The 27,948-nt window shown below is 43.4% G+C and overlaps 7 protein-coding genes and 1 pseudogene across 14 annotated transcripts; 5 read left to right on the top strand and 3 right to left on the bottom strand.

Moving 5' to 3' along the window:
• The first annotated feature begins 524 nt into the window (after positions 1-524).
• Positions 525-6,664, top strand: Letm1 (Leucine zipper and EF-hand containing transmembrane protein 1). 4 transcript variants are annotated; one of them, XM_020943403.2, is made up of 5 exons: positions 525-666; positions 994-1,314; positions 2,855-5,178; positions 5,244-5,549; positions 5,615-6,664. In XM_020943403.2, exons 2-5 carry the CDS (start codon positions 1,242-1,244, stop codon positions 5,984-5,986), a joined length of 3,075 nt encoding a protein of 1,024 aa, XP_020799062.1. In that variant the 5' UTR covers positions 525-666; positions 994-1,241; the 3' UTR covers positions 5,987-6,664. The 4 variants fall into 4 exon arrangements, with proteins under 4 accessions (XP_020799062.1, XP_020799053.1, XP_086685229.1 ...); XM_020943394.2 differs by having other exon boundaries at positions 565-689; XM_086829103.1 differs by having other exon boundaries at positions 618-785.
• A 1,998-nt stretch (positions 6,665-8,662) lies between these two features.
• On the bottom strand, positions 8,663-9,620 carry LOC110179471 (uncharacterized). The gene has a single exon (XM_020947046.2). It carries the CDS (start codon positions 9,462-9,464, stop codon positions 8,769-8,771), a length of 696 nt encoding a protein of 231 aa, XP_020802705.2. The 5' UTR covers positions 9,465-9,620; the 3' UTR covers positions 8,663-8,768.
• A 5,735-nt stretch (positions 9,621-15,355) lies between these two features.
• On the top strand, positions 15,356-16,443 carry Prosalpha4T2 (Proteasome alpha4 subunit, Testis-specific 2). 2 transcript variants are annotated; one of them, XM_020945986.2, is made up of 3 exons: positions 15,356-15,586; positions 15,641-15,870; positions 15,924-16,443. In XM_020945986.2, the coding sequence occupies exons 1-3, from the start codon at positions 15,485-15,487 to the stop codon at positions 16,354-16,356; spliced, it is 765 nt and encodes a 254-aa protein (XP_020801645.1). In that variant the 5' UTR covers positions 15,356-15,484; the 3' UTR covers positions 16,357-16,443. The 2 variants fall into 2 exon arrangements, with proteins under 2 accessions (XP_020801645.1, XP_086685270.1); XM_086829144.1 differs by having other exon boundaries at positions 15,458-15,586; positions 15,631-15,870.
• Positions 16,444-16,764: 321 nt separating this feature from the next.
• On the bottom strand, positions 16,765-18,708 carry LOC110177723 (T-complex protein 1 subunit zeta pseudogene; annotated as a pseudogene). Its single transcript, XR_015270773.1, has one exon. The product of XR_015270773.1 is annotated as a T-complex protein 1 subunit zeta pseudogene (transcript).
• Positions 18,698-19,855, top strand: LOC110179339 (suppressor-of-stellate-like protein). Of its 2 annotated transcripts, none has more exons than XM_020946855.2 (3): positions 18,698-18,821; positions 18,897-19,454; positions 19,520-19,855. In XM_020946855.2, exons 1-3 carry the CDS (start codon positions 18,811-18,813, stop codon positions 19,533-19,535), a joined length of 585 nt encoding a protein of 194 aa, XP_020802514.2. In that variant the 5' UTR covers positions 18,698-18,810; the 3' UTR covers positions 19,536-19,855. The 2 variants fall into 2 exon arrangements, with proteins under 2 accessions (XP_020802514.2, XP_020802505.2); XM_020946846.2 differs by having other exon boundaries at positions 18,699-18,821; positions 19,517-19,855.
• Positions 19,856-19,923: 68 nt separating this feature from the next.
• On the top strand, positions 19,924-21,237 carry Ssl (Suppressor of Stellate-like). Of its 2 annotated transcripts, none has more exons than XM_020945666.2 (3): positions 19,924-20,060; positions 20,172-20,735; positions 20,805-21,237. In XM_020945666.2, exons 1-3 carry the CDS (start codon positions 20,050-20,052, stop codon positions 20,821-20,823), a joined length of 594 nt encoding a protein of 197 aa, XP_020801325.2. In that variant the 5' UTR covers positions 19,924-20,049; the 3' UTR covers positions 20,824-21,237. The 2 variants fall into 2 exon arrangements, with proteins under 2 accessions (XP_020801325.2, XP_020801317.2); XM_020945658.2 differs by having other exon boundaries at positions 20,789-21,237.
• Positions 21,238-23,588: 2,351 nt separating this feature from the next.
• Positions 23,589-26,205, bottom strand: Crtp (Caldesmon-related protein). Its single transcript, XM_020943649.2, has 2 exons — positions 25,242-26,205; positions 23,589-25,183 (listed from the first exon to the last, which is right to left on the bottom strand). The coding sequence occupies exons 1-2, from the start codon at positions 26,041-26,043 to the stop codon at positions 23,694-23,696; spliced, it is 2,292 nt and encodes a 763-aa protein (XP_020799308.2). The 5' UTR covers positions 26,044-26,205; the 3' UTR covers positions 23,589-23,693.
• Positions 26,206-26,394: 189 nt separating this feature from the next.
• Positions 26,395-27,146, top strand: LOC110181054 (uncharacterized). The gene is made up of 4 exons (XM_020948729.2): positions 26,395-26,446; positions 26,514-26,560; positions 26,625-26,942; positions 27,000-27,146. The coding sequence occupies exons 3-4, from the start codon at positions 26,643-26,645 to the stop codon at positions 27,144-27,146; spliced, it is 447 nt and encodes a 148-aa protein (XP_020804388.2). The 5' UTR covers positions 26,395-26,446; positions 26,514-26,560; positions 26,625-26,642.
• The last annotated feature ends 802 nt before the right edge of the window (positions 27,147-27,948 follow it).

Raw genomic sequence — 27,948 nt, 5'->3', positions numbered from 1 at the left:
AAGCTTAAATCAAGTTTTCTTGTTTTTAGGCAGGCAGGGCTGCCGGATATATTTATTCTTCGTAGGAACAATTATGGAAATAAATGAAAAAATGATGTTTTCTCTTGAACGGCTGAACGGATTTTGATAAAACATCTACCAAAATGCTTGGAATATCAATTCCATTCATGGGGCGTGCATTTTTTATACAATTGTTTTTTAATTTGACGGTTATCAATGAGAGACAATTCTGTTAATGAGAGCAAGTCTGTTAATGAATTTTACTTCCTACATGGGATATCTACAATCTGTACACGTTTAAAATGTTACCTAGAAGTTAAATAACAGAGTCGGATCATAGAGAGAGATTCTGTTAACTACCATCCACCCAACAACAGCCAAGACCGTATTTTACATGATACATGATAATTCTACCCCATGCGGAAAGATCTACCCCAAATGTGAAAATTCGACCCCATGTATCTGTAAACGTGTAAAAGTGTTTTTTAGACGTGTAAGATGAAAATGTTAAACAACAGCTTTGGATTTTAGAGTGACCAGAACAAAAATATAGAGAAATGTTAAGCAAAAATGTAGCAACTTCGATATTTGGGCAAACTAGATATCACTATCACATTATTTTCAAAACATTTTAAAACAAGCGAAAGTTTATTATTATTTACCAGAGTAAATTGATTTATATATAAACGGTATTTATCGCATAAGTTGACGGAAATGCTATAGTCGCGGGTCAGCCGGTTGACACTCAAACGAAATGCGCCAATAATTCGCAATTTGTAGTTAAAGTTGTGTAATTTGATTGGAAGAAGAGTGCGAGGCGGGGCAAAAACAAAAACAATGAAAGATCGCGCGATATTGGCGATGACGTAGCCGCCGCGTGCGTGAATATATATATATATATATATATATATATGTGACACACACATTTGCAATTTAAATTTATAATCTTTTTCGGCTAATCTAACTCGTTTCTTTTACTCTCTTTTACATTAGTACCGTTAAGCAGCGAATGATAGAAAGAGAGAGGGTGCGAAACGATAACAAAGGCAACGCCAACAAACAAAACCAAAACACTCAAGCAAAACGGAGACGAACGACAGAAAAGGCAAATATACACACATAACAGAGTTTGTCGGAAATTATCAAAATTACAATTGAAAATTCTTCGAAATCGGATTGGCAGCAGCATAGCCGCGCCCAGCACCCAACAGCACCACCCCCGCTGACCGCCAAACGAAATCATGAACGCCCTGCTCCGCCACAAGGGACGCAACTTGCGGACGAGTTACCTGGTTCAGAACCTTAACCAGCGATGTAAGTTCCCAGTCACAGCAACCACAACGGAAAGATTAGCAAGTGCATGAAAACTTTCCATTGATTTTACCCCTTCGAATAGTGTGTTTGTGTGCTATCCAGTATTTTGTTTTGGCTGCGCTTTCGCCAAAACAGCTGTTTGCAAGCGTACTGCGCCGTTGGGCCTTCCAAATTTCCCTGGGAAAATTCTATATTTCTATAATTTTCCTGCCACACGCAATCGAGTGATATAAGTTTGAAATCCGCAGGCTTAGCTGCTAATTTAATTACTCACTGTTTATTTTAGTTGTTTGTTGTTTATGTGGACTTTGAATCGCGCCATCTGAGCATCTTATCTTTGGTTTAAATACTAGAACTAGCTTAATTGAGATTTAAGAACCAGTTTTATGTTTACTTTATCGAGAATGTCGAACAAGTTATACATATGCATTGTTTTCTTTTATTTTGTATTTATGTTTAGCCTAAGGAACATAAACATTTTATATTTCAAGTCAGTTTAATTAAAAAAATTAGGTCATAATAACAAACTTTTAGCTAGAAAGGTTCCACTGTAGTTATTGAGTAGCAAATCTTTCGTATCCATTAGATTAGCACCCGTCTTTACCCTTTTTGATCAATTTCCGTAGAGAAATCTTTGCCTGTTCATGTCACTCACAAATTTGGCATTATTTGCGGAACGAATTTAGAATTTTAGAGAATTTCTGGTCATTTCTGAGCATTTCCCTATAGCAAACAAAAGGTGCAAACGACAGGTAGAAGATAATGGCAGACATAGCGGCACCTGCGAAAAGTACAGTCACGCAGAACCACTAAAACCAAAAGAGGTTTCAAGTGCAGCCCGAAATTAGGTCTAAAATGGAAGCGTAAAATGTTTTAAAAGAAATCAAAAAGAGGTCAGAACTCGCCTACACTTTCTCCTCCTCCTCGGCTCCTTGTTTCGCATTCACTTACCTTGAGCAATTGCCAAGAGTGAATAAGCGAAAAAAAAGAAAATAGTGGAAAAAAGAAAAGGAAAAGTGTGCTTGCTGTAAACAATTGCACTCTCGGCCCACATTGCTCAATGTTTGCTACATCGTTTATTAATAGAGGAGGAAAATTTGCAGCGTCGAGAAGGTTTGTGAGGGATTTACATAATCTATACACTCCAGGTGTTAATTCTCGAACGTCGCCGGCGATCTTTGCCTTTTCCATTATCAACTCGTTTTTCCGTCTACCTCCAAAATCTTCCAAATCACAATAACAAACCGTTATCAAGCGGTTATCAAGCTTATCACCTGCAAAACTTTTCTTGTTTATTGTTCAACTTCTGATTAATAATATTTTGTGCGGTTTTGTTTTCACTCTTTGTTTGTCATTTTCGCTTTTTCCTTCCAATGCCGGCTGTTGAACCGTTTTCATCTTCTGAGAAAGAAAGGAAATGTGTTTCGGAAAAGCTTTCAGATTGAATTGACTATTTAGTTCATTGACCTAAATAATGATTTTTTATATGAGACTCTAGTTATCCTAGTTAGTAATCCTGATTTCTTGAAACCTATTACAGATCTCAAATCGAGTTGTTGTGCCTGCAGTTCTATTCACTCTACAGATGGCGATGGCAAATCGGACGAACGACCCCGGAGATCTGCATCCACTTCGATGCTGGAGATAAGCAAATCCCTGGGCTCGTGCCAGCTTTACGGTAACCACAGGTTCCAGGCACAGACCAGCTACGGATACCATTACTCAGGCCATGGATTCAGGCATCTTCATGTCAGTCGTTCACTGCTTGAGACCTCCACCTCGAAGATCGATGTGACGGTCAAGAAACTGAAGAACCAACAGAAGGAGAAGGTCGAGGAGATCATGAAGGAGGTGGCCAACGGCCAGGCAATGGGAGTGACTAAGAGTGCTGCAGCCACTGCCACTGCCTCCACTGAGAAACCCAAATCCGATGGCCCAACGCTGGGCGAAACGTCGGCGACGTCTAGCTCGGATATAACTGCAACTAAATCCACGGAAAAATCTGTGGCCAAGCCAAAGAAGCCGCTGCGCACACGCATTTGGGACGAACTGGTGCACTACTATCACGGCTTTCGCCTGCTATTCATTGACGTGGCCATTTGTTCTAAACTGCTCTGGCGGGTGCTCAATGGAAAGACGCTGACGCGACGTGAGAATAAGCAGCTTCAGCGGACCACCTCGGACTTGTTCCGTCTTATTCCATTTTCTGTGTTCATCATTGTGCCGTTCATGGAGCTCCTGCTACCGCTGTTCATCAAGTTTTTCCCCGGCATGCTTCCCTCCACGTTCCAAACCTCGAACGATCGACAGGAGAAGCTGCGGCAGTCTCTAAATGTTCGACTCGAGGTGGCTAAGTTCCTGCAGCAGACCCTCGACCAGATGCCCGTCCAGCACAAGGAGCACAGCAGCGAGGAGGCCAAGCAATTCGAGGCCTTCTTCACCAAGATCCGCAATCCTAACGAGGCCATCAGCAACGATGAAATCATCAAGTTCGCCAAGCGCTTCGACGACGAAATCACCCTGGACTCTTTGTCGCGGGAGCAACTAGCGGCCCTCTGCCGCGTGCTGGAGCTGAATACGATCGGAACTACAACACTACTACGATTCCAGCTGCGCCTGAAGCTACGCTCCCTGGCCACCGACGACCGGGTGATTGCTCGCGAGGGCGTCGACACCCTGGATCTGTTCGAGCTGCAGCAAGCGTGCAAGGCGCGTGGCATGCGTGCCTATGGCCTTACGGCCGAGCGTCTGCGTTTCCAGTTGAAGGAGTGGATTGACCTCTCGCTGAATGAGCAGGTGCCACCCACGCTACTGCTTCTGTCACGAGCTGTGCTCATCTCCGACGACAGCAACACCACCGACAAACTGAAGGAGACCATGCGCGTTCTGCCGGATGCAGTGGGTGCCCATACACGTCACGCCATTGGCGAGAGCGAGGGCAAGGTGGACAACAGGACTAAGATCGAGATCATCAAGGAGGAGGAGCGCAAGATTCGTGAAGAGCGCGAGGAGGAGCGCGAAGAGACGATTGCCAAGCGAACGGCCATCAAGGATGAGGCACCATCTCCCTATGTATTCTCTAAGAAGATGGCAACAGCGAAGGAGATTCTCAACGTTGAGAGGAAGTCTGAGACCGATAAGAGCATATCCTCCACCGATGTTCAGTTGCTGTCCGAAGCTTTGAAGACTCTCTCGTCCGACAAGCAGCTTGTGGTGGAGAAGGAGACGATCAAGGAGCTGAAGGAGGAGCTGGCCGACTACAAGGATGATGTTGAGGAGCTGCGGGAGGTTCGCCAGGTGGTCAAGGAACCGGTGCGCGAGAGTCGAGCGGCGAAGCTGCTCTACAACCGGGTCAACAAGATGATTGCGGAGCTGGATACCGTACTCCACGACCTGGAGCATAGGCAGCACCAGATCAAGCAGGCAGATACCAGTGATTACACTCCCGCCAGACCAGACATGGTGTCGAATATGGTGCACATCGACGAGCTAGTTTCCACAATTCGGCGGGTGAAGGAGGCCTCGGACGAGGAGCGCTTTAAGGTGGTCGAAGATTTGCTGGTCAAGCTCGATGCGGACAAGGATGGTGTGATTTCAGTGAACGAAATTACCAAGGTGGTGCAGAGCATCGACAGTGAGGCCCTCAAGATCGACAAAAAGCAGCTGGAGGAATTCACCGAGCTGCTGTCAAAGCAGGCGACGCGACGGCGCAACGAGGAGATTGTTCGTATTGATGACCTCATGAAAAACATCAAGGTGCTTAAGGAAACCAGCGATGAGGCACGCCTTAAGCATATTGAGGCCGTTTTAGAGAAGTTTGATGCCGACAAGGATGGTGTGGTGACGGTTAACGAAATTCGCAAGGTAATTATCCTTGGAAAATGCTTGAGTCAAAAGTATATTTCTCTGATTATGTGTATCATTAATAGGTAATGGAGTCCATCGGTCGCGACAATATCAAACTAAGCGAGAAGGCCATCGAGGATCTGATCTCTATGCTCGAAAAAGAGCAGGTCCTTCAGGCTGAGCAGAAAATTGAAAAAGCTATTGCGAAGAGCATGAAGGAGGCTGAAAAATTGAAGAATGATGTGGAGAAGTCTGATAAGGACCTGGCCAAGCTAGTTAATGACATTCACGACTCGGCCAAAGAGATTCAGGACATTGCCCACGAGCTAGGTGCTTCGGCGTCCGGCACGGATAAGCTTATCGATAAAGCTAAGCCTTTGAAGCCGGAGGTTAGTGATGGTGTGAATTGTTCCCTTTTTCTACAATATCTAAATGTCATAATTTCGTTTTTCAGCCCGCATTAAAGGACACGGCCAAAACGCTTAAGGACAACGCCACGGATCTTAATGAAATAGCACCGAAAGTTCTGCCGGCGGAAAAGAAAGATGATCCCAAGAGCAGACCGACAACGAAAGACTCGGCTGGCTCCGAACGAAGCGGGAAGCCTGGTGGTGGAAGCACCGGCGGCGGTACCGCGACAGAAGCAGTTTTGCGGGAGGCGGCTGAGCGGCAAATAGAAAAGATTCTGCCCCAGACGGACATGGGTCTGCCGCCCACGATACAGACACCGACACAGCCTTCAGCGACGAAGAAAGCAACGGCAACGGCCACGGCCAGTGCCAGTGCCAACCTGTCCTCGACGAATACAACCAAGAAGTTGCTCTGACCGACCGAGGGCGAATCGAAGGAAGGAGTACCTAAGCCGAAGTGATGATGTGGTGGAGATGGAGTTCGGGGCGAACGAGAGTGAGAAGTGGCTGCTCGTGTGTTCAGAATTGTTCTGAATATAGTATGAATTGATTTGTTAACACTTAACATAAAACGAGGGAGATGTTCCCAACGAGAAAACGCAACTCTGTATTTAACTGCATCCGATATCCTTGAGCGGGATGATAAGTGTTTGCTCTACTTAACGGCTGGCTGTAGTTCGATATATTCTGTAGGTAATGCACAAAAAAACGTAAACTATTATAAATATATATAATTACCACATTTAATCCTATGCATCTTGATTTCCAATCTCTAATGTCCTAGTTTTATGTCTTTACCCCTCATATATGTGTGTTATGTACTTTCCATTCAATTTCCCAATCCACGGACGACTTCACTTGACCCCCAAACAATAGTAGCGAAGCGATTGTGATCATAAAGCGAAATGTTAGTTTACGATTTAAACCCTATGCTCTATTAAAACTTGAATTAATTGTAGGCGACGAGATATTGAATTTGAATTGAAACCGCGTGATAACTCTAAACAATAATATAGTGCGTGTGCTTGAAAACGAGTTAGTTAAACTGAATTTGTAAAATGTTTCGCAATAAAAGTTAGTATAAAAAAACCAAAGTTTACTTTTTTATTTAATATGCTGGGTCAACGAGGAGTGCTTAACTCTCATTAAAATTATTTACCCTGTCAACTGTTAAGTTCAACAATTGCATCGAAACTAAAGCTCATTTTCGCCGCAAAAACAAAAACCTTTTGGGGGCATTTTAAATAATGAACTCGAACCACCGAAGAATGGCTCTTACAAACCGCATTGATTGCTCAGAATTATATTTTTGCATTGTTTATGGCCCTTGGGGAGGGAATTGGTGCGCCTGGAACTAGCCTGCTTTCCTGGCTGGCTGTGATTCGCAATCGACAACCGCAAAACCCCAACTTTTACGGCAACCATCAGGACTTTGGGCGATGCCAAGTTGATTCTGGTTCTGGAGCTGGGTGCAGAGAATTGCCAGCCAGCAGCAGCATCATGTACTGGGCAATAGAAGTAATAAAAATTACCACAAAATGTTCGAAAATTTCATCTTTGCCTGGCCACTGACCCATAAATTCACATCATATTCCGCACAAATGGGCCAAGGGGAGGAAGTGTGGGTACTCGTAAAATATTTAAAAACTTCTCTCAGATATTTTGGCATCCTCTTTGCCGGGTCACACGCAAGAATCTTGTCGTAAATTTCAACATCTTCCGAATGGACTATTGTCTTCTGTGATCTATGGGAATCTTTGTAGGACCCCATAACATTCATCAATCACAATTTGGGCGCCAAATACCAAGTAAATACAGCGAAACTTTCCTCCCAATAACGAAATCGAAAACAAATAAAGGCAAACCGATGCAAAATAAAAGAAAACGAAAATTTATTTAAAGGTAAATAAAACCACCAAAACGCGAAACAAGCCAAATAATAATAAACTTCAGTCCCGTTGGGAGCCAGAGCGCGGGCGAGCTGCTGCTCCGGGCCCAGTGAGGATTGTTGTTTGCAATCAGGCAAAACCCAACAACCGCAGACAAGCCAACTCAGAGGAGTTCCGGGATTCGGACCGACTGGCCCTGGACAGGATGGACAGGAAAGTTGCGCCAAGTGTCTCGGCGAAAGTTTGCTCCGCTGAAAGTGCTTCGAATGCAACAATGAAACCCGAAATCTGCCATGAATTGCAGACAATCAGTGACAGAGACCGTAAGACAGACAATCGGACCCGGCGAATTTAAAGTATTTTTGTGATGGAATGAAGTTAATAAGTCTGAAGCCGACGCCCCATAGAATCTCTGGGCCAATGAAATAAAGCTGCTAGACACGATGACACAGAAACTCCAGCGGGAAAAAATTTCGTAAAATTATTTGTGGAAATGTTACAAAACAATTAAAAAGTTGCAAGACTTTCATGAGTCAATCAAAAGACCGGGAACCGCAACGAGTTTCTGAAAGTTCCTCAACTTTGCGCCACTTTAAATGCCAGACAACACGGGCCAGTAGCAGTGGCAGCAGACAGCACAATACGCATACGCCCTGTTGTACGGCATGTGTGGATGGGTGGGGTGAAAAACATCCGTCGTCCTCGACTTATGCAATTTGTCCTTGCTGAATTTTATTTTCTGGGCAATCAGAGCCAGAAGCCGAAAGCGAAACTTTAAAAACTGCTGCAGCTAAACAACGGACGGAAGTGGAGGAGGGACTGTCAGAAAGTCGGGGCTGTCAGTTACGGCCCTTGGCATGTGCTCCACATATATCGCATTATAACACGAGATGAGCTAGTCGGAGGCGGCGATGCACACCAGATGCAGATGCCTAAATGAATTGCTGCCTTTCCAAAATTTAATTTATTTTCCGTTCGGTATGCTCTAGTAGCTGCATATTGCAATTAAAATCGATAAAGATATTTTTTGCCACTCAAAATTAAGTTATAGTTGGTTTAAAATAAACAGAATATCTCACAGCATTTTGTTTAATTGAGCATAATATATAAAAAGAATTTTTAAAAGCACATTTTCATGCCTTTTCCTTGAAATGTTAAAGAGTTTACAAAAAATAGAAATCTACCATTTAAAAATAGATTAAATTAGATACTTTAAATGTTATATTTTACTGAATAAAATCGAGTTTACATACAATCTTTCGTGTTAAAATTACTCTGAAAATACACTCAGTGTTACTTAAAACCTTCTCTAATCCTTTCTTGGCACTCGCTTCTGGAAAGGATCCCCCAGGCGGTGGAACCAGCCGTACCTCATGCTGGTGGCTTCGGGATAATTGTACTTGACATCCGGTGTGAGTTCGTATCGCTTCTCTAGATAGGTGGATCGTTGTCCACTCTGCAGCAGCTGCACCTCTGTGGGTGGTACCGATTTCATGGGATTCATAGAATTCCTGTGACAAAGGCCATAGTCATTCCGCTCCAAAGGTGACAGATCATAGGAGAATATCGTAGACACTGTGGGTTTATAGGCAGACTTGGTCACCTTAAAGTCATTCCCTTCAGATATGGGATTCTTTCGTCGAGAATTGGGGAGTATCTTTGGATTAATGAGTGTCCGGCCGAAGGCTATGACTTTGGGTGAGTCAAGTTTCCTAGGAGACACGGTTGCCTTTGACGGCACTCCCATAGATATCTTTGTCTGCTGCTGCTTCTCTTTGGGTACTAATTTAGAATTTGGTCGAGGATTATTATGCTTTTGCTCTACAATTTTAGCTTTCTCCAGAATCTTCTTGAAGTCCTGATGAGTTGATACAGCAGGAAGAGCAGATACTACAGGAGGTACTGATACAGGAGCTGATTTACCAGGAGGAGCGATAGCCCCACGCCGGAGGTTATACAGATGGGTAGATTCCACGGACACCTGAGGAATTGCAACATTTGGCATTATATTAATTTGCGATAAAATTTGCTGCTTGTGTGGACTTTGAAATTTTGATGTCACTTCTTTATTTATAGGACTAAAGATTGTCGATGCTAATACAGTGAATGAATTTGTAATGATTTCAATGGAATCTGACTGAATAATGCCTGTTATAATGATTAGGCTATTGGTTTATATAAAATATATTTTATTCACTATAAATTTAAGAAGCTTTTTTCTTTCTTTGGTATTGTGTAATAAAACGTTTTTCTATTTTAAAATGCTTTCATTTACTATTTTTCCAGCTGCCAAACTGTTATGTTATGCTAACAGAAAAATAAACCCATTTAAAGCAAACTTCAATAACCCAATAATTTCCGTTGGCCAACGAGAGTCTTTATGTCTTTCATAAATGCCGATTTTGATTTTCGATGAATGGTAATCCCCAGCTGAGTTTTCCTTTGGCCTTTCCCTTTTCCTTAGTTTTTTTTTGCCGCACGTAACCCGAATTTGTGTTTATTTTCAATTTGTGTGTGGTAGTGTGAAAATATAAAGTGGATTATACAGAGATAAGGGCGCTCTACAGACACATTTTTCTCCCATTTTTCGTGTTTTTCTGGTCAAAAGGAAATTCTGGTGGTGGTGGTATTGGCCCGCACGTTGGCCATAAAAATATAGCAGATATGTCGCCAGACTGTGAAATGTTTATATGCATGGAGGTCGCGTGTCGTCGTGGTCGACGTCGCCATTGCAATTGCACTGCTGGGGAAAGTCCATAAAGCTGGAAATCGAAGGAATCGACAGGTTTTTCCTGAAGCATTTCGGTGAGGCTATATCTTGTGTCTTTGATTTGGTCTCGCTTCAATTGGCTTGTTATTTCCGAATTTATTCTGTTTACTTGCTGTGGCTTCGTTAAAGGTGTTGGTGTTTTGTGTATATTTCCGAAAAGTTTGTGGTTTTGTGTGGTAGTTCCTTCACCTGAAGTTGCATAAATTAGCTGCACATCTAGAGTCATTTTATTGTTATTCTTTCCCTAAACTTTGCTTTGGAATTCGATACTTAAATAACTTAACTAGTATCTTTGTTAGATTTCTTCAGCTTCAATATGATAAATGATTCTTGTGACATGAGCTAAAAAATGGAAGGACTTGCAACTTTAATAAGACGAAAGTGCGCGACAGCTGAAGCACTCACAATTTCCTCGACCCTCGCTGACCATTAGCGGAAAACGTTGCTCCATGCACCATGCTCCTCGTTACTCGCACTTCGATTTTCCCATTTCCATTTTCTTTCGCTGGCTGCATTTTTCTCCATCAATACCTTCCTGGCGGCTCCCATTCCTAGCTCCCGGCTCCCGGCTCCCTGCTCCAATCCTCTCCAGCTCCTTAATTTGCACAGCATTTGTCGCCATTTGGCTTTTAGTTAGCGGAGCAAGGTTGGAGAGGGTAAAAAGAGTGGCTCTGGGACTGACTGATGGAGCTGCAGTTGCACTTTACTGCAATTGGTTGCACTTTATTCGCGGTTGTGCGTGAGTGCAACTGGAAACTTCCAAATGGAATTGGCAGCGCAGCAACTTGCAACTTCTAAATTACATTATTGCCTTCCTCCCCGCATCCCGGCACTTGGCTCTCAATATCCGGAACTGAACTCCTCACGGACATATTGTGTTCCTAATTAAATTGAGTATTGGCCATATCCGAAACCAGCTCACGTATTAATGTCCTAATGACTAGCAGGCAGATCCGCCAATATGCCCATCAAAGTTGCTGTAAGCGTAATGAGCTCTACTCATCTTGAGTTTTGAGTTCACTGAGGGAAAGTGCAAACAGATTATGCTTTTTAAATGGAAAGGGAATTTTTAAAGATATTTTAAATAAGGGGGCTGCATAAAAAAAAATCTAAACTATCCTGGAAATCCAGGTAATTCCAATTTATTGTTCTCTGCTATACTGATCTCGATTTTAAGACCGATTTTCTTCTCAGTGTCGCGATGAACACTTTACAGATATGGACAGGCCACCAGGTGCTGCTCCTCGGTAACATCTCCAAGTTCAACAGGCACATGGCCAATAAGCACAACCGACCTCACAAGCGGCCATCAAATAACGCTGCCAAGCCAAAGTTCGTTGACTCAAAATGGCACTTTTGGGGCGAAGCCCTCGCAAACATCTACATAAGCAGCAATGGCAGCTCCAGGACGAACAGAAGCTGAATCCTTCCGAGGAGATGCCAAAGGACTGAGTCAACAATGGCGTGTGCATTGCTCGGTTTATTAAAAAGGGCTCAGGCCCAGGTGAATGGCTAAGAGCGCCGTTGGAAACATCAGGTGCCGGGGCAAACTCTGGCCCTTCCCCTCGGTTTGTCGTGTGTTTACTTAGCCGAGACAGCATACGCAGCATACGTATATAAATATAAAGATAGAGTCGTGGCAAACCGGGCCAGTAGCCGTCTGCAGTCAATGGTCAAAGGTCATTTGCATTTTGCCGCCGTCAGCGTGTCCCGGGAAATCCAAACAAAATATAAACGTTTTCCAGCTGCCGGGGGAATGGCTAAAGCTAGAAATACAAAACTGATTAAATGGCTGAGATTGAAGGGACTGGAAAAATATCTTTAAACAAGAAAGGAAGCTAACTTTAATAATACAATAATATCTTAATAATACAAAATAATATTATACATATTTTTGTTAAAAAAAAAATAAATACATTACAATACATTTTATATATACATTTTTACATTCACCGTTTAGCATTTTCATTTTTTTTTTTGACGATCGTTTGTTGGCAGCTACATATATGATATAGTAGTCCGATTTTCATAAAATTTTAAAAGATAATGTAGATTAATGTATAATGGCTATATATCAAATTTGATCTGAAATTCTGTTATAAACTGGAAAAGTTATAATTTTTTTTTTTTAATTTTCTGATCGTTCCTATAGAAGCTATATATATATATATATATATATATATATAGTTCACAGAACAGTTTTCCGAATTGAAATGAATGCAGTTTTGATATAGTTATGATATTTGAAAAACATTGAGTTATTTAAAAACCAAGCATATATCGAATTTATAATAAATTGGGAGCCCAGATTAGAAAAAGAATTTTAAGTATCATGTCTTTTGATGAATATTTTTATTACTATTAATATAACATCTTTGAGCCACTATACTTTTTTTTAAAAGTAAGAGCAGTATTGACTTAAACTTGTTAAATTTCAAATAAATGTTTTTGGGTTCTACATTCTTGTTTAATATATTTTTTCTTATGACCAGAGCCAGGTGATGGGTTGCATATATAAAGGTATGAAGTGAATGCAATAAATTCAATAAAATCAGATACAAGTCAGCGACTCACGAATGCTACAACACAAAATTATATTATATATACTTTTCAACAATGATTAATTGACAAATTGCTGAAATATGTTTCTTGCATGCCGCAGGCACAGCGAGGACTGCCGACATTTTCAGCATGTAAAAACATTTCCATTTCCACAGCTTCACTCCCGATCTCCCATCTTCCCATCTCGTTCAAATCGGTCGTCATTAATTTCCACACATCGACGAGGGAGTGGGAATACTTGCCCCGCTCCGAGCTGGAAGCACTTGAAACTGTGCTCCAAACCTTGTTTATCCACAACGGCGTCCTCAACTTTTATTGGGTCCTTAGTTGCGATGACGATGGGGGGGTGATGGTGTGATGGGTTGGTGTGTGGGGTTAGAAGCAAGAAAAACAACAATCAACACCATTTGCCGCTACAAATTAAGCTCGAAGCAAACAAATCGTGGCATGTTCCCCTGGCTTTGCCCCACCAAAAGTTTCTGCTGTTTTTGGCTCATGTTGTTGCCTTGTTTTATGTGGCTGTTGTCTTGTGTACATCAGTGCCTCCCTTCCGCTTTTCCGATTTTCCGCATTTTCTGCTTAAGCCACCCTTCTTCTTCGATTGCCTCAAGGGCAATTCTTTGTTCGGTGTGAAGCAGCATTTTCGATTGGCCCGATGTTCACTATTTATGGGGCAAAAGTGCTTAATCAAATGCCGAAAACGGGCAGGAGCACGCACCGAACACAGGACACTGAACACACGGCGTATACTTAATGCTCGCACATTGCCCGAGGCAAGAGACAGTCGTGTTTCCATCTGGGGTTTTCCTTCATTTTGTGCAAAGTGCTAATGAAGCCATGGCCCTTAAATTGGAAATGTTTATTTAATTAACAAGATCAACGAGAGCTTAACTATTGATGAAGCAGCCTTTCCAGAGCGCGAGTGTTTTGTTTTTCAGAAACTTCTATAGTTTTCAACAACATATGGGGGAGATGTTATTAAATAATAGTTATTAAAATTGAGAAGTTTGCTAAGAGCTGCTTTGGAGAGTTTTCCACTAGCTTACAAAATGTGTCAATATTTCCATTAATATAAACTATTAACACTTTATTTTTAAACAAAAATGCTGTCTAAACAGTAATTTTTCAGTAAACAGAAATAAGTTTTTGATAATTTCCATGTTTATAAGTTCAATTTCGATTCTTTGATTCCTTTAGTTAGTTTTTAATTAAAACCAAAACATATATGTATATACATACAAATAAATATACAAGTCGAGCTTATTCGTATGCTGTGGCCGGCTAATGCATTTTGATTGTCAATTTTGATAAATGCCTTTATTAATTCATTTAGCGCCTGGGCCCCGCGGCCATGGTAATAAAATTTTAAATAAATTCATTGCGTTGGCAGGAAAAATAAAACAGATTTTCAAAAAAAAAGAAAGAAGGCTGAGAGTGCGACAACGTGTGTAAAATGGGAGAGAAAATAATTGCATTTTTGTGATTCTATTTGTCGGTCCATTTTGTTTGCTGCCATGCTTAATTTATTTATTTGGCAGTCGTCGCAGTTTTGTAAACGTTTGTTTTGGGGCACATTGGGTGTTTCGTGATGGCACGTGTTTAATCCTAGTAAGTGTGGGCCACACCTACCGGATATGCTCCAGCCAGGAGCAGGAGCAGGAGGAGAAGGAGAAGGAGGAGTAGGAGTCCACCCCCTGTGTTGGGTGTCCCTTACTCCATGGCACGGTTGTCATAAAATGTTAAATATAAATTTATGGCGGATTGCGCGCTGCTGGCATACTAAGCACCGCATCTTGGCTCTTGACTAGAGTTGGATTCAAAGTCGGATGCGGACAGAGTCTCTCCGGCTTTGTCCCTCTCTGTTGGCTAAGCACATTAGCCAAATGAAGCTGTCTCGATTACGATTACGTTTGGACAGAGATTTTGTTGCATTTTGAGATTTTGTTGTCAGCATTCGAGGCACAGGACGCAGGACGCAGGACTGGTTATTTCCCTTTTAAATAGGATCTAATTCTGAGGCATCGGCGGGTAGAAAAGGTGGTTCAAATCAATAGCAATTTGGCCAAAATGTTGCTGGCTATTATTATGGTATAACAGCTTCATTTGTAATTGTCTCAATTTGTGACATCAATAATTCGATTAAGGCGATAATTGTTAATTCACATATAGAATGGATTATGCACATTTGCCATTATTGCACGAAATTCAATTATTTATTTTATTTCATGGCGATTCAATTAAAACTTGATGTCGATGACAGCTACAAATTGCATAAAGTGGTTATTTATAAAACGATTTAATTGTATTCTAGTTAGTGGGATGTTTTAAGGATATTTCATTAAGAATTTGTCAATAAATATTTATGTGTTGTAAATATGATGACAGCAATTTGTGGTATTTAACACTTCTAAATTGATATTAATGTTTTAAATGTGATTTAAATAAGTGGGTTTATTAAAATTATATACTAGAAAGGAGAGTCTCTTTATTATATTATTATTTTTTTTCAATATATACATATTTCACCTAATTTTTTAGCAATCTTTTGGAGCAGCAGGCTTTTTCCAATATATTGACTTATGATTATATATTTGTTTATCTTAGTATTCCTAAAATTCGTAGCTATTAAACACCACTAGTACTTACAATATATTTACATAAACAATTGTCAAAGTTGATTAAAAACTTTTCCCATGGCTGACCGATATGATCGTGCTGTGACCATATACTCTCCCGATGGCCACCTTCTTCAGGTGGAATATGCCCAGGAGGCGGTTCGCAAGGGATCCACGGTGGTAAGCTATATTGTTTCTGTAGGAAATAGTTTATATCCTGACAGAGGATTTCAGGTGGGTCTGTGCACCAAAAATTCCATAATTCTGGGCATGGAGAAGAAGCATGTGGGCACTTTGCAGGAAGAGCGAACCGTACGCAAGGTATGCATGCTCGACGACCATGTGGTGATCACCTTTGCTGGACTAACAGCCGATGCCCGGATCATAGTCAGCCGAGCTCAGACAGAGGCGCAGAGTCATCGCTTGAATTTTGAGAAACCCGTGTCCGTGGAGTATATAACGCGGTAAGTAAAACTTTTTGTCTATTCCCACATTTTTCTATATTTTTCCTATGCAGTTTTATAGCCCAGATGAAGCAGAAATATACACAGAGCAATGGCCGGCGTCCCTTCGGCTTGTCCTGCTTGGTGGGCGGCTTCGATGAGGATGGCACTCCGCACCTGTTCCAAACGGAGCCCTCAGGCATCTTTTACGAGTGGAAGGCAAGCGGCACTGGGCGCTCGGGAGCCTTGACCCGCGCCCATATGGAAAAGCATGCCGACGAGATTCTAGCCTCCACGGATGAGCCCATGGCCATGCTGAAGCATGTGGTCCGTACTCTGGTGTGCTCAGCCACGTTGAATCAGAACCAAATCGAGGTGGCTGTCCTTGAGCACAAGCAGCCGTTGCGGATGATTGATCACCAGGCCGTCACCGATCTCGTGAGGGAGGTGCAGCAGGAAATGGAGGAGGAGGCCAAGCAGCGGACGCGCAAGACTCCACGTCCTTGATTCTGGACACTGCCGGCGGGCAGGCAGGACACTTTACGAGATACTTCTAATCAAAAGTTGATAAACAATTCCTTCTCTGGCATCGCATAGCTTGGTTTTTCCTTTTTTTTTTTTGGCAATTCAATTTCGGCCAGGGTGTTGGAGAAGGAAAAGTAATCAGCAGGAAAAATGTGTAAAAGCGGGGCAAATCACTTAATTTGTCTCGAGGGCGTATTTGTTTACTTTATGTCCTGGCGTCCGCTCTTTTTTTTCCTGCCAACCAAGTTAAAAAGTTTTAAGTGAAAATGGGAATTGAATTTGCTGGAAAAAAGTGGGAGAGATGCGTGAACACCAGCAGAAAAATATGTCTATTACTGCTTTGATTTTTTTATTAAAAAAAATCTAAATTCAAAGAAAACACATCTAAAATTAGACTAGAAGTTAGTTCCTAGTTTAATCTTACTTATTTTAACTAACAATAGAAATAAGAAATGTTCTTAGTGTACTCGCTGTCGATTTTGTGTTAGTTCCATTTAGGCTTTCGTGTTCCTGGCACACCTTTGACTCCCCAGGCTGTCATATTTCCTAGAAAAAGTTTTCCTCAATCGAGTGCTTCAATCAGAGGTTAGAGCACTCCTAGCTAGGAAACGAGAAAACGCCAGGTGGAACCAACGTTTAACCCTTTAGGCTCGTCAAGCCCGCTTGGATTATTTCGTCGGTGAGCAGGAGATTTCCAGCAATGATGGAGCACGAGTTCAGGATCTGCTTACGCACACAGTAGTTGTCAAAGATGCCATCAGCAGCCGGGTCCATGGCCTCTCCGGTGGCCAGGTCGAGACCCACGGATAAGTCGCTCTCCCGCTGTGCCTCCGACAACTTGACAATAGTGTCCTGGACATCAAACCCGCTATTTGCAGCCAGGGTCTTCGGTATGACCAACAGGGCCTCCGCAAAGAGATGGACCCCCAACTGGGCTTTGCCCTTGATGGTGTGCTTGAACGTCTGGAGTTCGCTATGGGCCTTCACCTCGAAGGCAGCTGCACCGGGTACAACGCTAGCATCCCGAATGGCATTCTGGATGGCATGGAGGCCATCGCGTATGGCATCCTTAATGGCTATAATCTGGTGACGAGCCTCGCCGCGAATCAGAATCGTCACTGAGGTGGGATTGCGGCAATGCTCAACAAATGTATATTTTGTTTCGCCCAGGACCTCCTCACGAACGGAACCGGCAAAACCCAGGTGCTCCTCCTTCAAATCCTCCAGAGAATTCAAGGCCTCACCGCCGCAGGCCCTCACCAAGCGTTCCATGTTCTTGGGCTTGGCACGACGTAAGCCCAGGATTCCCTCCTTGGCCAGAGTCTCCAAGGATGGCACATCGATGCCCTTCTGAGTGATGACCACAAATCCCTTTTGGTTTCCCTCACAGACTCGCTTCTTTAACTCTATAATCTTGTCCAGACGGAGATCTATGAAGCGATGCTCCTCGGTCACATAGTTGTCCTGCTCTTGGGCAGTTTTGTAGCAAAAATTCGAAGTCACCGAGGTTTTCTCCAGCTCCAGCGATACATTGCATGTGAGGATGTAGGCATCCTTAAGTTTTTTGGGCATATTCACGTGACGTCCTCCATGATCCAGGACCAATCCCTCGACCAGCAGCGTTTCCAGACTGCTGTGCTGCAGCATTTCCATCAGTTCAATCATATTCAGATCCAGCGGATCTCTGTCATCGCCTCGAATGGCCAAAACAGCATCCACACAGATTTCGGTGAGCACATCAGCTAGGCCTGGCTCCAGTTTAGTTCTCAAACTGGTTCTGGCCACGGGAATTAAGGACTCCCGATTCACAGTCATAGGAATCTTGAGCGAATGAAGCACCTCCAAGGCCCTGTCCTTGGCCAGCATAATGCCCTCCACCAGCAGGCGAGGATGTAGGCCTTCTTCGATTAGAAGTCCCGCCTGCTTTAAGAGTTCACCAATCAAGAGCACCGTGGATGTGGTGCCATCCCCCAGGGAATCATCCTGAGCTGTACTGGCCCGTGCGATCATGGCCGCCGTGGGGTGGCGAATGCACATCTCATGGAGCAGCACATTGCCATCTTTAGTGATCTTGATGTCGCCCGCTGGAGAGACGAGCATCTTGGTGGTGCCCTTCGGTCCCAAATTGGAGGCCATGAGCTTCTGCAGACCCGTGGCCGCTGTAATATTGATGCCCAGGGCCTCGGCAGCCCGTGCGATTTCAGCTTTTGGATTTAGGAGACTTATAGCTGCCATTTTTGGTTTAATTCAAGATGATTTTGATTTAATTTTCAGGAATATAAATCAGTAAGGAAATACAATGTCAACTTGACAGAATAATCGCTGTTGTCATTTGTAAGTTCAGCGAAAGTTGGTCAGAACAATGTGGTCACATAGTAGACCCTGACAAAAAGCCTTCAAAATGACTCTTTTCATGTATTTTCAGTCTGTGCCAAGATGTCGGAGAAGTGAGTACTTCTTTTGTCAATAAATTGTATGTAAGCGTTTACTTCTTAATTAAATTCGATTTCTTCGTCCCTTAGACAGGGCACCAGACCTTTTGCGTCTGCACCAGTGTGCAGCTGGATCAAATGGTTCACCGGGCTCCAGGGACACAACTTCCTCTGTCGTGTGCCCAGCGACTACATCATGGACAGATTCAACACGATAGGCCTGGAGACTTTGGTGCCGAACTTTAAACTCACTCTGGACATTATCCTTGATCCCGACATTGCGGGAGTGGTCTGGAACAAGTCGGTGGACCCCACGGATATGGAGACCTTGTTTGGTTTAATCCACGCCCGGTATATACTTACCTCGTCTGGCTTGGAAGCCATGTGCAAGAAGTACGAGAGCGGTGAATTCGGCATGTGTCCGAAGTTCTATTGCAAGGGTCAGAACACTCTGCCGGTGGGTCTGTCCGACGATTGGGGTCACTCCAACGTGAAGTTATATTGCCCCCGTTGTCGCGATGTTTTCCAACCGAACTCGAGCTGCTGCCTGCTGGATGGTGCCATGTTTGGGACCACTTTTCCGCACATGTTCTTCATGCAGATGCCGGAGTTGCGTCCTCATCCACCAGAGGAGAAGTACGTGTGCCGGTAGGTATATTTGAAAAATAATCTATTAAACTGTTTAATCTAACAGTTTCTTTGGATTTAAGCAGCATCACTCGAATCTAATCCCATCCGAATCGCCGGAGTTTATGGTCGGAGTTGAGGTCTAACCTCGATGCGACATTGTTGACAATTAACACCAAACCAAACACCAAAAATAACAACACTAAAATAATTACGGGAAAGCACATACATGATAACTATATTCTCTTGTTGCAAATAAACTGATCCTGATGCAGTGCGTTGATATGGCCAGGAATTCCACACACACATGCCTTGTTCAAAGCCTGACCATATCAAACACTTTAAGCACCACTTTATATGACCTAATGAATATTAACACATTAAAAATGGAATAATAAAATAATTTGTATGGGTTATTAAAATACAAGTGTTGATTTGTCTATGCCTTAAAATATTTCTCTTTATTGTCACGCAACTAATGACAAAGCATGTCATGTGATCTTGAATGAAATTCAGAAAATAATCGAAAGTTGGTCTAAATAATATGGTGTCATAGTAGGTCTTGACAAATAGTCTTTAAACTTCGGGCTTTCATTTAATTTCAGTCTGTGCCAAGATGTCGGGAAAGTAAGTACTTTTTTTTTACTCCCAAAAGTTATTAAAAATTTATTTAGTTTTTCACGTTCAGTTTCTTCTCATTTTATACATTTTTTTTGTTCCGATTTTTACATTCCTCAGCCACTACTTGAGCACCAGACCTTTTCCGTCTGCTCCACTGTGCAGCTGGATCCACTGGTATACCGGTCTCCATGGGAACGACTTCCTCTGTCGCGTGCCCAGCGACTACATAATGGACAGATTCAACCTGACAGGCCTGGACACTTTGGTACCGGACTTCAATCACTCTCTGGAAGTAATCCTTGATCCGGAATTCTTGAGCGAAGAATGGGATAAGATGATGGACACCAACCTTGTGGAGAGCCTTTATGGCCTCATCCATGCCCGGTATATTCTTACGTCGCATGGCATGGAAAACATGTGCAGGAAGTACGAGAGGGGCGAATTTGGCATCTGCCCGAGGGTCTACTGTAAGGGTCAGAATACCCTGCCGGTGGGTCTGTCCGACGAGTGGGGTCACTCTAAGGTGAAGTTGTACTGCCCCCGTTGTCGCGACGTTTACCAGCCGAGATCGCGCTGCTCCCTACTGGATGGGGCCATGTTTGGAACCGGGTTTCCGCACATGTTCTTCATGCAGATGCCGGAGTTGCGTCCCCATCCGCCAGAGGAGAAATATGTGGGACGGTGAGTATTTATTATTGTGTTTGAATAATCTTTAAAACTGTCTGATGTGGCAGTCTGTTTGGATTTCAGGTGCACCACTCGGCCCTAATTCCACCCGAATCGCCGGAACCCAAGAACTTCGAGGTGACCAGGACCCCCTGTGTAGCCTCGGTGCGACCTCGTCGGCAATTACAACGTTAACACTGTTCCAATTCCAACACTAAAATATTTACGGGAAAGCACATACATGATAACTATACTAGCTTGTTGCAATTAACTAGATCCTGATGCAGTGCGTTGATATGGCCAGGAAAACAAGGCAAACAGTCGCAAACACTAAACACACACTATTAAGACAACACGCATGCCTTGTTTAAAGCGTGACCATATCAAACACTTTAAAATAAGCAATCTAGAGTCCTTTTAACTAATAAGGAGCTCTCTTAATCTCTCTCTTATAATTGCTTATGTCTGCTTAAGTGTTAATAAAATACAGAGTTTCCTAATTCCTGATGAAATTTTACTCAAAGTCTTCTCATTGATAAATATACTTTAAACTTCCAAATCGTTTTTTAATATAAGTGGCTATATAACTTATTCCTGTGTATCCTTGGTCCTCAGGATTGCACAATCAAAATCCACTTGCCGGCATAACCTGCTAAGCCGATAATGGGAATTACGCCCAGTTGCTGGAGCGTCCGCAAGGAGTCGAGTCAAGTCCTGGGCCTGAATTACCGGCTTCTCATGCTCTCCGCTGGCATCTCCAATGAGTCATGCCTTTATTATTATTTACTGCCGCCCTGCCGCTTTCAGTTTTCCACGCCACTCGACGCCTTTTTCCTCTGTCCTTGAGTGGAGTATTGTGCCGGCTCAAGCGTCTTCTCTCTGGGTTTTCCCTTTTTCCTTGCAGCACACACACACTTTTCACACTTAATTTCATTAAGTAATCTTTCATACTGCAGCTTTTTATTGAGTTTTAAACTGGCAGACCGTATAATGAGCATGGTGGCGGAAAAGCCAGAGCAAATGGAAAGGAGCAGGATTCAAGAGGAAGCGAACGTTTTGTTTTACATTACAATTGAGCTCGGGAATGTGTTATCTTATTGTCTTTTCTCCCACTGGATGGTCTTTCTTTGGCTGCCACTTTTTGTGGTTCCAAGAGGGATGCATTCATTGGGACAGGGTCACTTGTTGAACTTTCTATTAATATTTCTTGATTTTGAATCGCAGAAAGTATACAAATTAAGTACTTAAAAAGCAATAAAATGCGGATAAACTCGTTAATATCTTCAATAACAAAATGTATTATTTCTAACCCGTTTTTTTTTAAATCCTTTATTTACAAAATTCACCAATTTCTAATCCCAAGCCTTCTGGCTATGTGTCATATATGTAATATTTACACCATTTCCGGCACTCTATGTGTCGTGTTGCATCTGTTCCTGGTTCAATAAACAAATCTCTATGTTGGCCCAGTAAACAATGCACTTGCACTCGATTGGAAACTCCGCTCCAAGCTGCCGCTCTCCATCCTTTTATCCTTTTGTTATCCCTGCGCTGGACCAAATGTGTTTTCAAGAATTGCCGAATATTTGATTGTATCGCTGCGGGCTCGGCAATTTCTCTCTGCCATCACTACGACGGAGTGCATTTTTCGGAAAGTTGTTTTTCCAAATGCCGCAAAAGCTTACTACGGAAATATTATTGTTCGCCGGCTTTTACAAATATTGTTTGGGACTCGAATCCCATCTCGCTGGCCAAACAATAAGGAAAACTCGGTGAAAGTCTGAGCAGATTCAATTTTATTAATGATTCAATGCCGATTGCAATGTAGTTTTTAATCCGATGTAAAAGCTTGTATCATAATTTACTAGTTCCTTAGCCTTAGATGGTTGCTCCAATTGTATAAATTGTTCTCTACCACTTGAACTTTTATTTCATTTAATGTAATCATCTGTAGCATTCCACTAATGATACTCCTTTTTTTTACAATTTGTTCTCTGCTTTTAATTCCCATTTAAATTAAAATCCTTTGTTTCTTTATACAGCCAAAAAAAAAACAGATTATTTTCAGTCTCTCGTAACACTTTTTAGACTTCTCTCGCTGATGAACCTAGCCGAGGCTAAGCGATTCAGCAATTTATGGTTAATGGCACTAAATTGGTTAACTTTGGCAGCCGGCAAACTTTTCAAAAACTTGGCAAAGGATAGGAAAAAAAACTGCGGTTCCGTTAATTTGAAGCTGAGCGGTCGACTAAACCCAAAAGACTACAAAGTCCTGATTAACCCATAGAGACAGGGACACTCGGCCGCCTGCACCGACGTAATTATCCTGATGAGATTGGCCAGGCCAGGCTAGGCGAGGAAGGGTCTTTAACTTCAACCGTTGAAGGTGGGCACCGGGTTCGTCAGTCTGCAAATTAAGTTACGGCGGCGGAACGCCGGACATGTCTCTCCCATAATAAGCTAAATGAAAACAAAAATGGACGTCACTCAGCGTCACAAATTGATGAAGACAGAAGCGGAAGGAAGTGCCCCAGGAGGAGGCGGCGATGCTGGGCAAGATGGCGAGAGCGTAACCTAATAACTTTGGCCACGCATTAATTGGAATTTATAAAGCAGCCACTCTCTCCGGCGGATTCTGTGCTAAACAAAGCGCATAATGCGTGCCGAGTGTCATTGGAAGGGTTAAGGGACCTCCGGCTACCCAGCCACCCGGCTCCTCGGGCTCCTCCGTCAAATGGCAAGTGGCGACTGGCAAACGGCAAAAGGAAGCAGAGTAGAAAAGTGGACTTGTGCGCCAAGTTTAAGTGCTTTTAAAAAACCATTAACGTCATTTCCTTTGCCGTCGTCTGGTGACTTTTCCCCAACTCGTATTTTTTTTACATTTATTTTTTCTATCTGCACTTGCGAATGGTCAACATCAATACAATACAATCTATTGAAACGTAAATTTGGTTAGAATCTCTCGCCAAGACCTTACTTCGATTTCTTCTTTGGGGGCAGTATCGGCAGTGATCCGTCGCCCCAGGTTCCCGTGGGATTGGGTACGGGAGCGAGCCTATCGTTACCCGTGAGTGGAGCAACTGGCTTTGAGGTGTCGCTACCCCTCTTCACGCGACCGACCGTCTGGCGCCTCCGCGGTGGCTGAGATGTGGGTAACGGAGCGGGGACTTTAGGTACCGGAGCTGGGGCTGCTTGTGGGTCAGTTTTGTCCTTGCTCTCAGGTTGTTCTTTTGACGACTTCCTCTTTGGAGCAGCCTCCGGAGGGATGCCTTTTAAACTGCTCTGCGACTCTTTGACATTGGGCACCAGCTTGGACTTGGATGTCCTCCCTTTCAAACTTTCAACCGTGGACCGCAATTTATCCCCTGCCGTCGTCTCCCGCTTGGCAATGTCTGGCATCGGTGGCAGCTTCATAGAGGTCTGGCTGATCCGACGAGTGTTGTCCAGTGGATCGTTGTGAATGACCTGCATGGGTCCGGGACAGGCGCCCACAGGCGGTGGATCTTCGTAGCAAACGTACTTGTCATAGTCAAAGTTGTCCTGACTGTCGGTGGCCGGAACACCGCGATGGTGGAAGCATTTGATGGGACAGGATGGCTTGCAGGGCTCGTAGGGCTTCTCGCACTCGGCCAGCTTTTTGATTTTCACCGAGTTGCAAAAGATCTGGTGGCGATCGATCTGCTGTTCATCCCGGCACATCTCACGCTGCTCGTACTTCCGGTAGGCCAGCTCCGCCTTGGAGTAGTATCCTGGCCAGCAGCCGTCCCTAAGCTGGCTGCGCTTCACCAGCCTGCCCTCCGGCTGCATGTCCAGCTGGTTCAGCTTCTCGTAACGTTTCACGGCGGTGGCTATGGGATAGAGGGGTCTGCCCACGTTACGTGACTTCTCCATTATTTCGACAGCCTCCTCGTAGAACTTCTTGTCGTCCGCCAGGTATGGGTCCTCGTTGCAGGCTGCCAGGTTCATCAGCTCGTTGCGTCGCTTCTCGAGGAACTCCTCCCGCTGACCGAAGAGCACGTTGCGCAGATCCTCCTTAACTTTATCCTGTTTGCGCTTCTGCGATGCATCAAAGAAGAGGTTCGCCTCGGCATTCTTGAGGCGACGCGCCACCATGAAGCGTTGCAGCTCCTTCTCCTTCCGGTACTTTTGTTCTCCCTGCTTCCGCTCCTCCAGCTGGTAGGCTCGCCGCTGCTTGGCCAGCTCCTGGATCTCGCACTGGCGCCGGTTCTCGTCCACCTGCGTCTCGAATTCATAGCGATCCTCGGCGGTGGCCTGCTTCTCAGCCAGGAGCCTCTTGGCCACCCCCTGGGCCTGCATAACGCGCACCGCCTGCACCTCCCGAGCATCCTGCTCTTTCTTCCTCATTTCCTTTACGTGGATGCCGAAGCGGGTGTTCAGGTTCCGATTAGCGACGTTGTAGACGCAGTTTCGCCGGTCGTCGATTTTATCGCAAATCTTTTCATCTGGGATTACGGGGGGTAGTGATTATCCTTACTCTTTGGATTCTGGGACATAACTTACGAGTTGCAATCTCAGCTTTCTCCTGGATAGCATCCCGATAGGCTTTGCGGTAGAAGGCAATTTTCTTGGCCTTCTTATCTTTTAGGGCCTTCTCTTCCTTGTCCTGCAAGCACTTGTACTGAGCGCGGTCCACCTGCTCCTCGAAGATCCTCTGTTCTCTTTCTGCTTCCCTGAGCTTCTCACGCTCTGCAATATCCTGACGTATGAACTTGGCATAACTCTGGTTCCTTTCAGCTTCCTTGGTCTTTTCCTCCTCTTCGGTGACATGTCCGAAGGGGATTAGGACCTCCGGGCATAGCTTCTCGTCAGCCTCTTCTTGGGCTCGAGCAGCCGCGGCAATCTCTTCGTTAAGATCCTCATTGTACTTCCGCTGGTGAATCATTTCGCTAAGCAACAAAGCCCCGTGCAGGGCTCGCGGTCCAGGCTTCAGTTGATTCAGTAAATTGTTCGCTCGCAGGATACGTTGCTTGCGCAGTCGGTCGTCGGCCACCTTGGTGTCCACTTCCTTGACAGAGCTCACAATTTCCGTGCTCGTTACCCGGCGAATCACCTGGTCCTGGGGAATCGTGGGATCTGTGAACAAGCTGCAAAGTAGATCGTTGCCATCCTTGAGGTACTGCCGGTATCGCCGCTCCTCCTCAACGGCTTCTATCTGGGCATGTTTCGTTTCCTGGCGAGATCGTCCCTTGATCGCTGCGAAGCGCTTGGCCGAGATCACGACGGGATGCCGAGCGAATCGCTTCCTAACGATCAATCCATTGGGACCCACCAGTTTGGGTGTGCAAGGAATCGTCTTGGACATGTCAGACAAGACAAAATCACTGAGAATATCGTTAGCAATGTGATGCCGTGTGAATGTATAAATTCATTCGAACGAGCCAAAAGATCGTCTCGAAATCAAATGAAACTATTCTCAAAGTCTCAAGATGTATCTTTGTTACGATGTATAATAATAGAACCGAGTCTAGAAATAAATGAGTTTTATTTACATAGAATAATATTCACATTCTAAGTTTTAAATATTTTCTCTAAAAGAGCTTTGCACAACAAAACTCTTACCCGGGAGCGGATTTATCTCATTCTGGTTTAGTTTTTTAGAGGTATTCAACTGTGTCAATGAATAATTATCACTGATTTATAATAACTTCAATCTTGTATTAAGGCAATCAAAAACGAGTTTGATACTAATAACAAAATAATTGCTAGTAAGTACAAATTTTATTTGAAGTTTTTTAGTCTTTTGCTAATTGCTTAACGCTATGGATCATAAAGTTGTCATCGTTGGAATATATCTCATAGCTTCCCTTCTACTCTGCAGTGTAAAATATTCTGAACTGATACTGAATCTAAATAGGAAAATATATTAATTTATATATCCCCCAGGAGGCACCCACCGTTAAAATGACAAACGCCGTCTGCAAGTCGTACAACAAATCCTGGGTCGCTGTCCACTACTGTCGACTAAAAGCCTATTCCCGTATCAAGACCAGCTTGAATATAAATGCCACATTTCTAGAGCCAGCCAATAATATACATCTCCATCTAAAAATGATGAAAAAGGCCAGCGGCTATAAGCCATTCCTCTTCGATTACACTTTCGATGCCTGTGAGTTTATGCGTAAGCGAAACCAACCCTTCGTCAAGCTTATCTGGAATCTGATCAAGGATGTGTCCACGGTGAACCACACATGTCCCTATGTGGTGAGATTGTTAATTAATTATATTAATTTTATTCTTTAAGTTTGAATAACTTTTTAGGGCCTGCAAATGGTTCACGATTTCCATCATATTCAAGTTCCACTCAATATGCCTTCCGGCGACTACTTGCTATTATTCGATTGGATATTCGATGGCAAGCCGCAGTTTGCAACCAATGTTTATTTTAATTTTGTGGAAGATTCATAAATAACAAAAAAGGTGCATAGAATACAATATATTATCTAATTCAATTTATGTAATATTAAAATAATATAAATCAAAATCAAGGGTTGTGTGTCACAGTGACAGAAATTAAAGGAGGTCGAAGAATGCAATACCAAACTTCGATGTTTATATTTTAGAGTAATTTAAAGAAACAATTTTGATTGGCTGTGTAAGGCATACATTTTCAATTAAAGTGTTTTTAAATTAACCAAAAAAAAAATTTAATAGCCAAAATATATTCAAGCCGAAAAGGAAAGTCGGCACTGGCAGTGATATAGTTTTACTTTAATTTCCTCTTCTTTTTTTGGGTTTCAAATAATCATTTTGGCATTTCAAAAGTTTGAAACAATCATAAAAAATGAATTAATTATTTTTCACAAGAGTTTCGTATAATTTCCGCAATTAATTTCCGCCACAAATTGTTCCTCGTGATACGTTTGCTCTGGCCATCCGCAATTAGATGAACCCCAATTAGTGTTAATCAAATTAGGCAAAAACCTTACTTGAGCGGCGATGCCAGGATTCAAGGAGCAGGATGGTGCACACAATCCAATTCCCGGCAGGCGTCAAATTATACAGAAAACTCAGATGGCGAACACAAATGGGAATCAGAGAGGAAAAAAAAATGAAGAAAAACGCAAATGGAGCAGGGGCGGCCGAAAAAGTTGACTTTCATGCGAAAAGTTCTTTTTCGTGACTTTACTTGGCAGGATTTTTGTGGAGGGAAGGCGGCAGGCTTTCGCAAGGGCACTGGGGGCATGGTCAGATGGCAAACACCGGCGAT

This window comes from Drosophila serrata, unplaced genomic scaffold (assembly GCF_035046125.1).
Source record: "Drosophila serrata isolate PLE 108 unplaced genomic scaffold, ASM3504612v1 contig_184, whole genome shotgun sequence".
Lineage (NCBI taxonomy): Eukaryota > Metazoa > Arthropoda > Insecta > Diptera > Drosophilidae > Drosophila > Drosophila serrata.
Note: the sequence above shows the minus strand (reverse complement) of the source record. Positions and strands in the feature narration are given on the sequence as shown.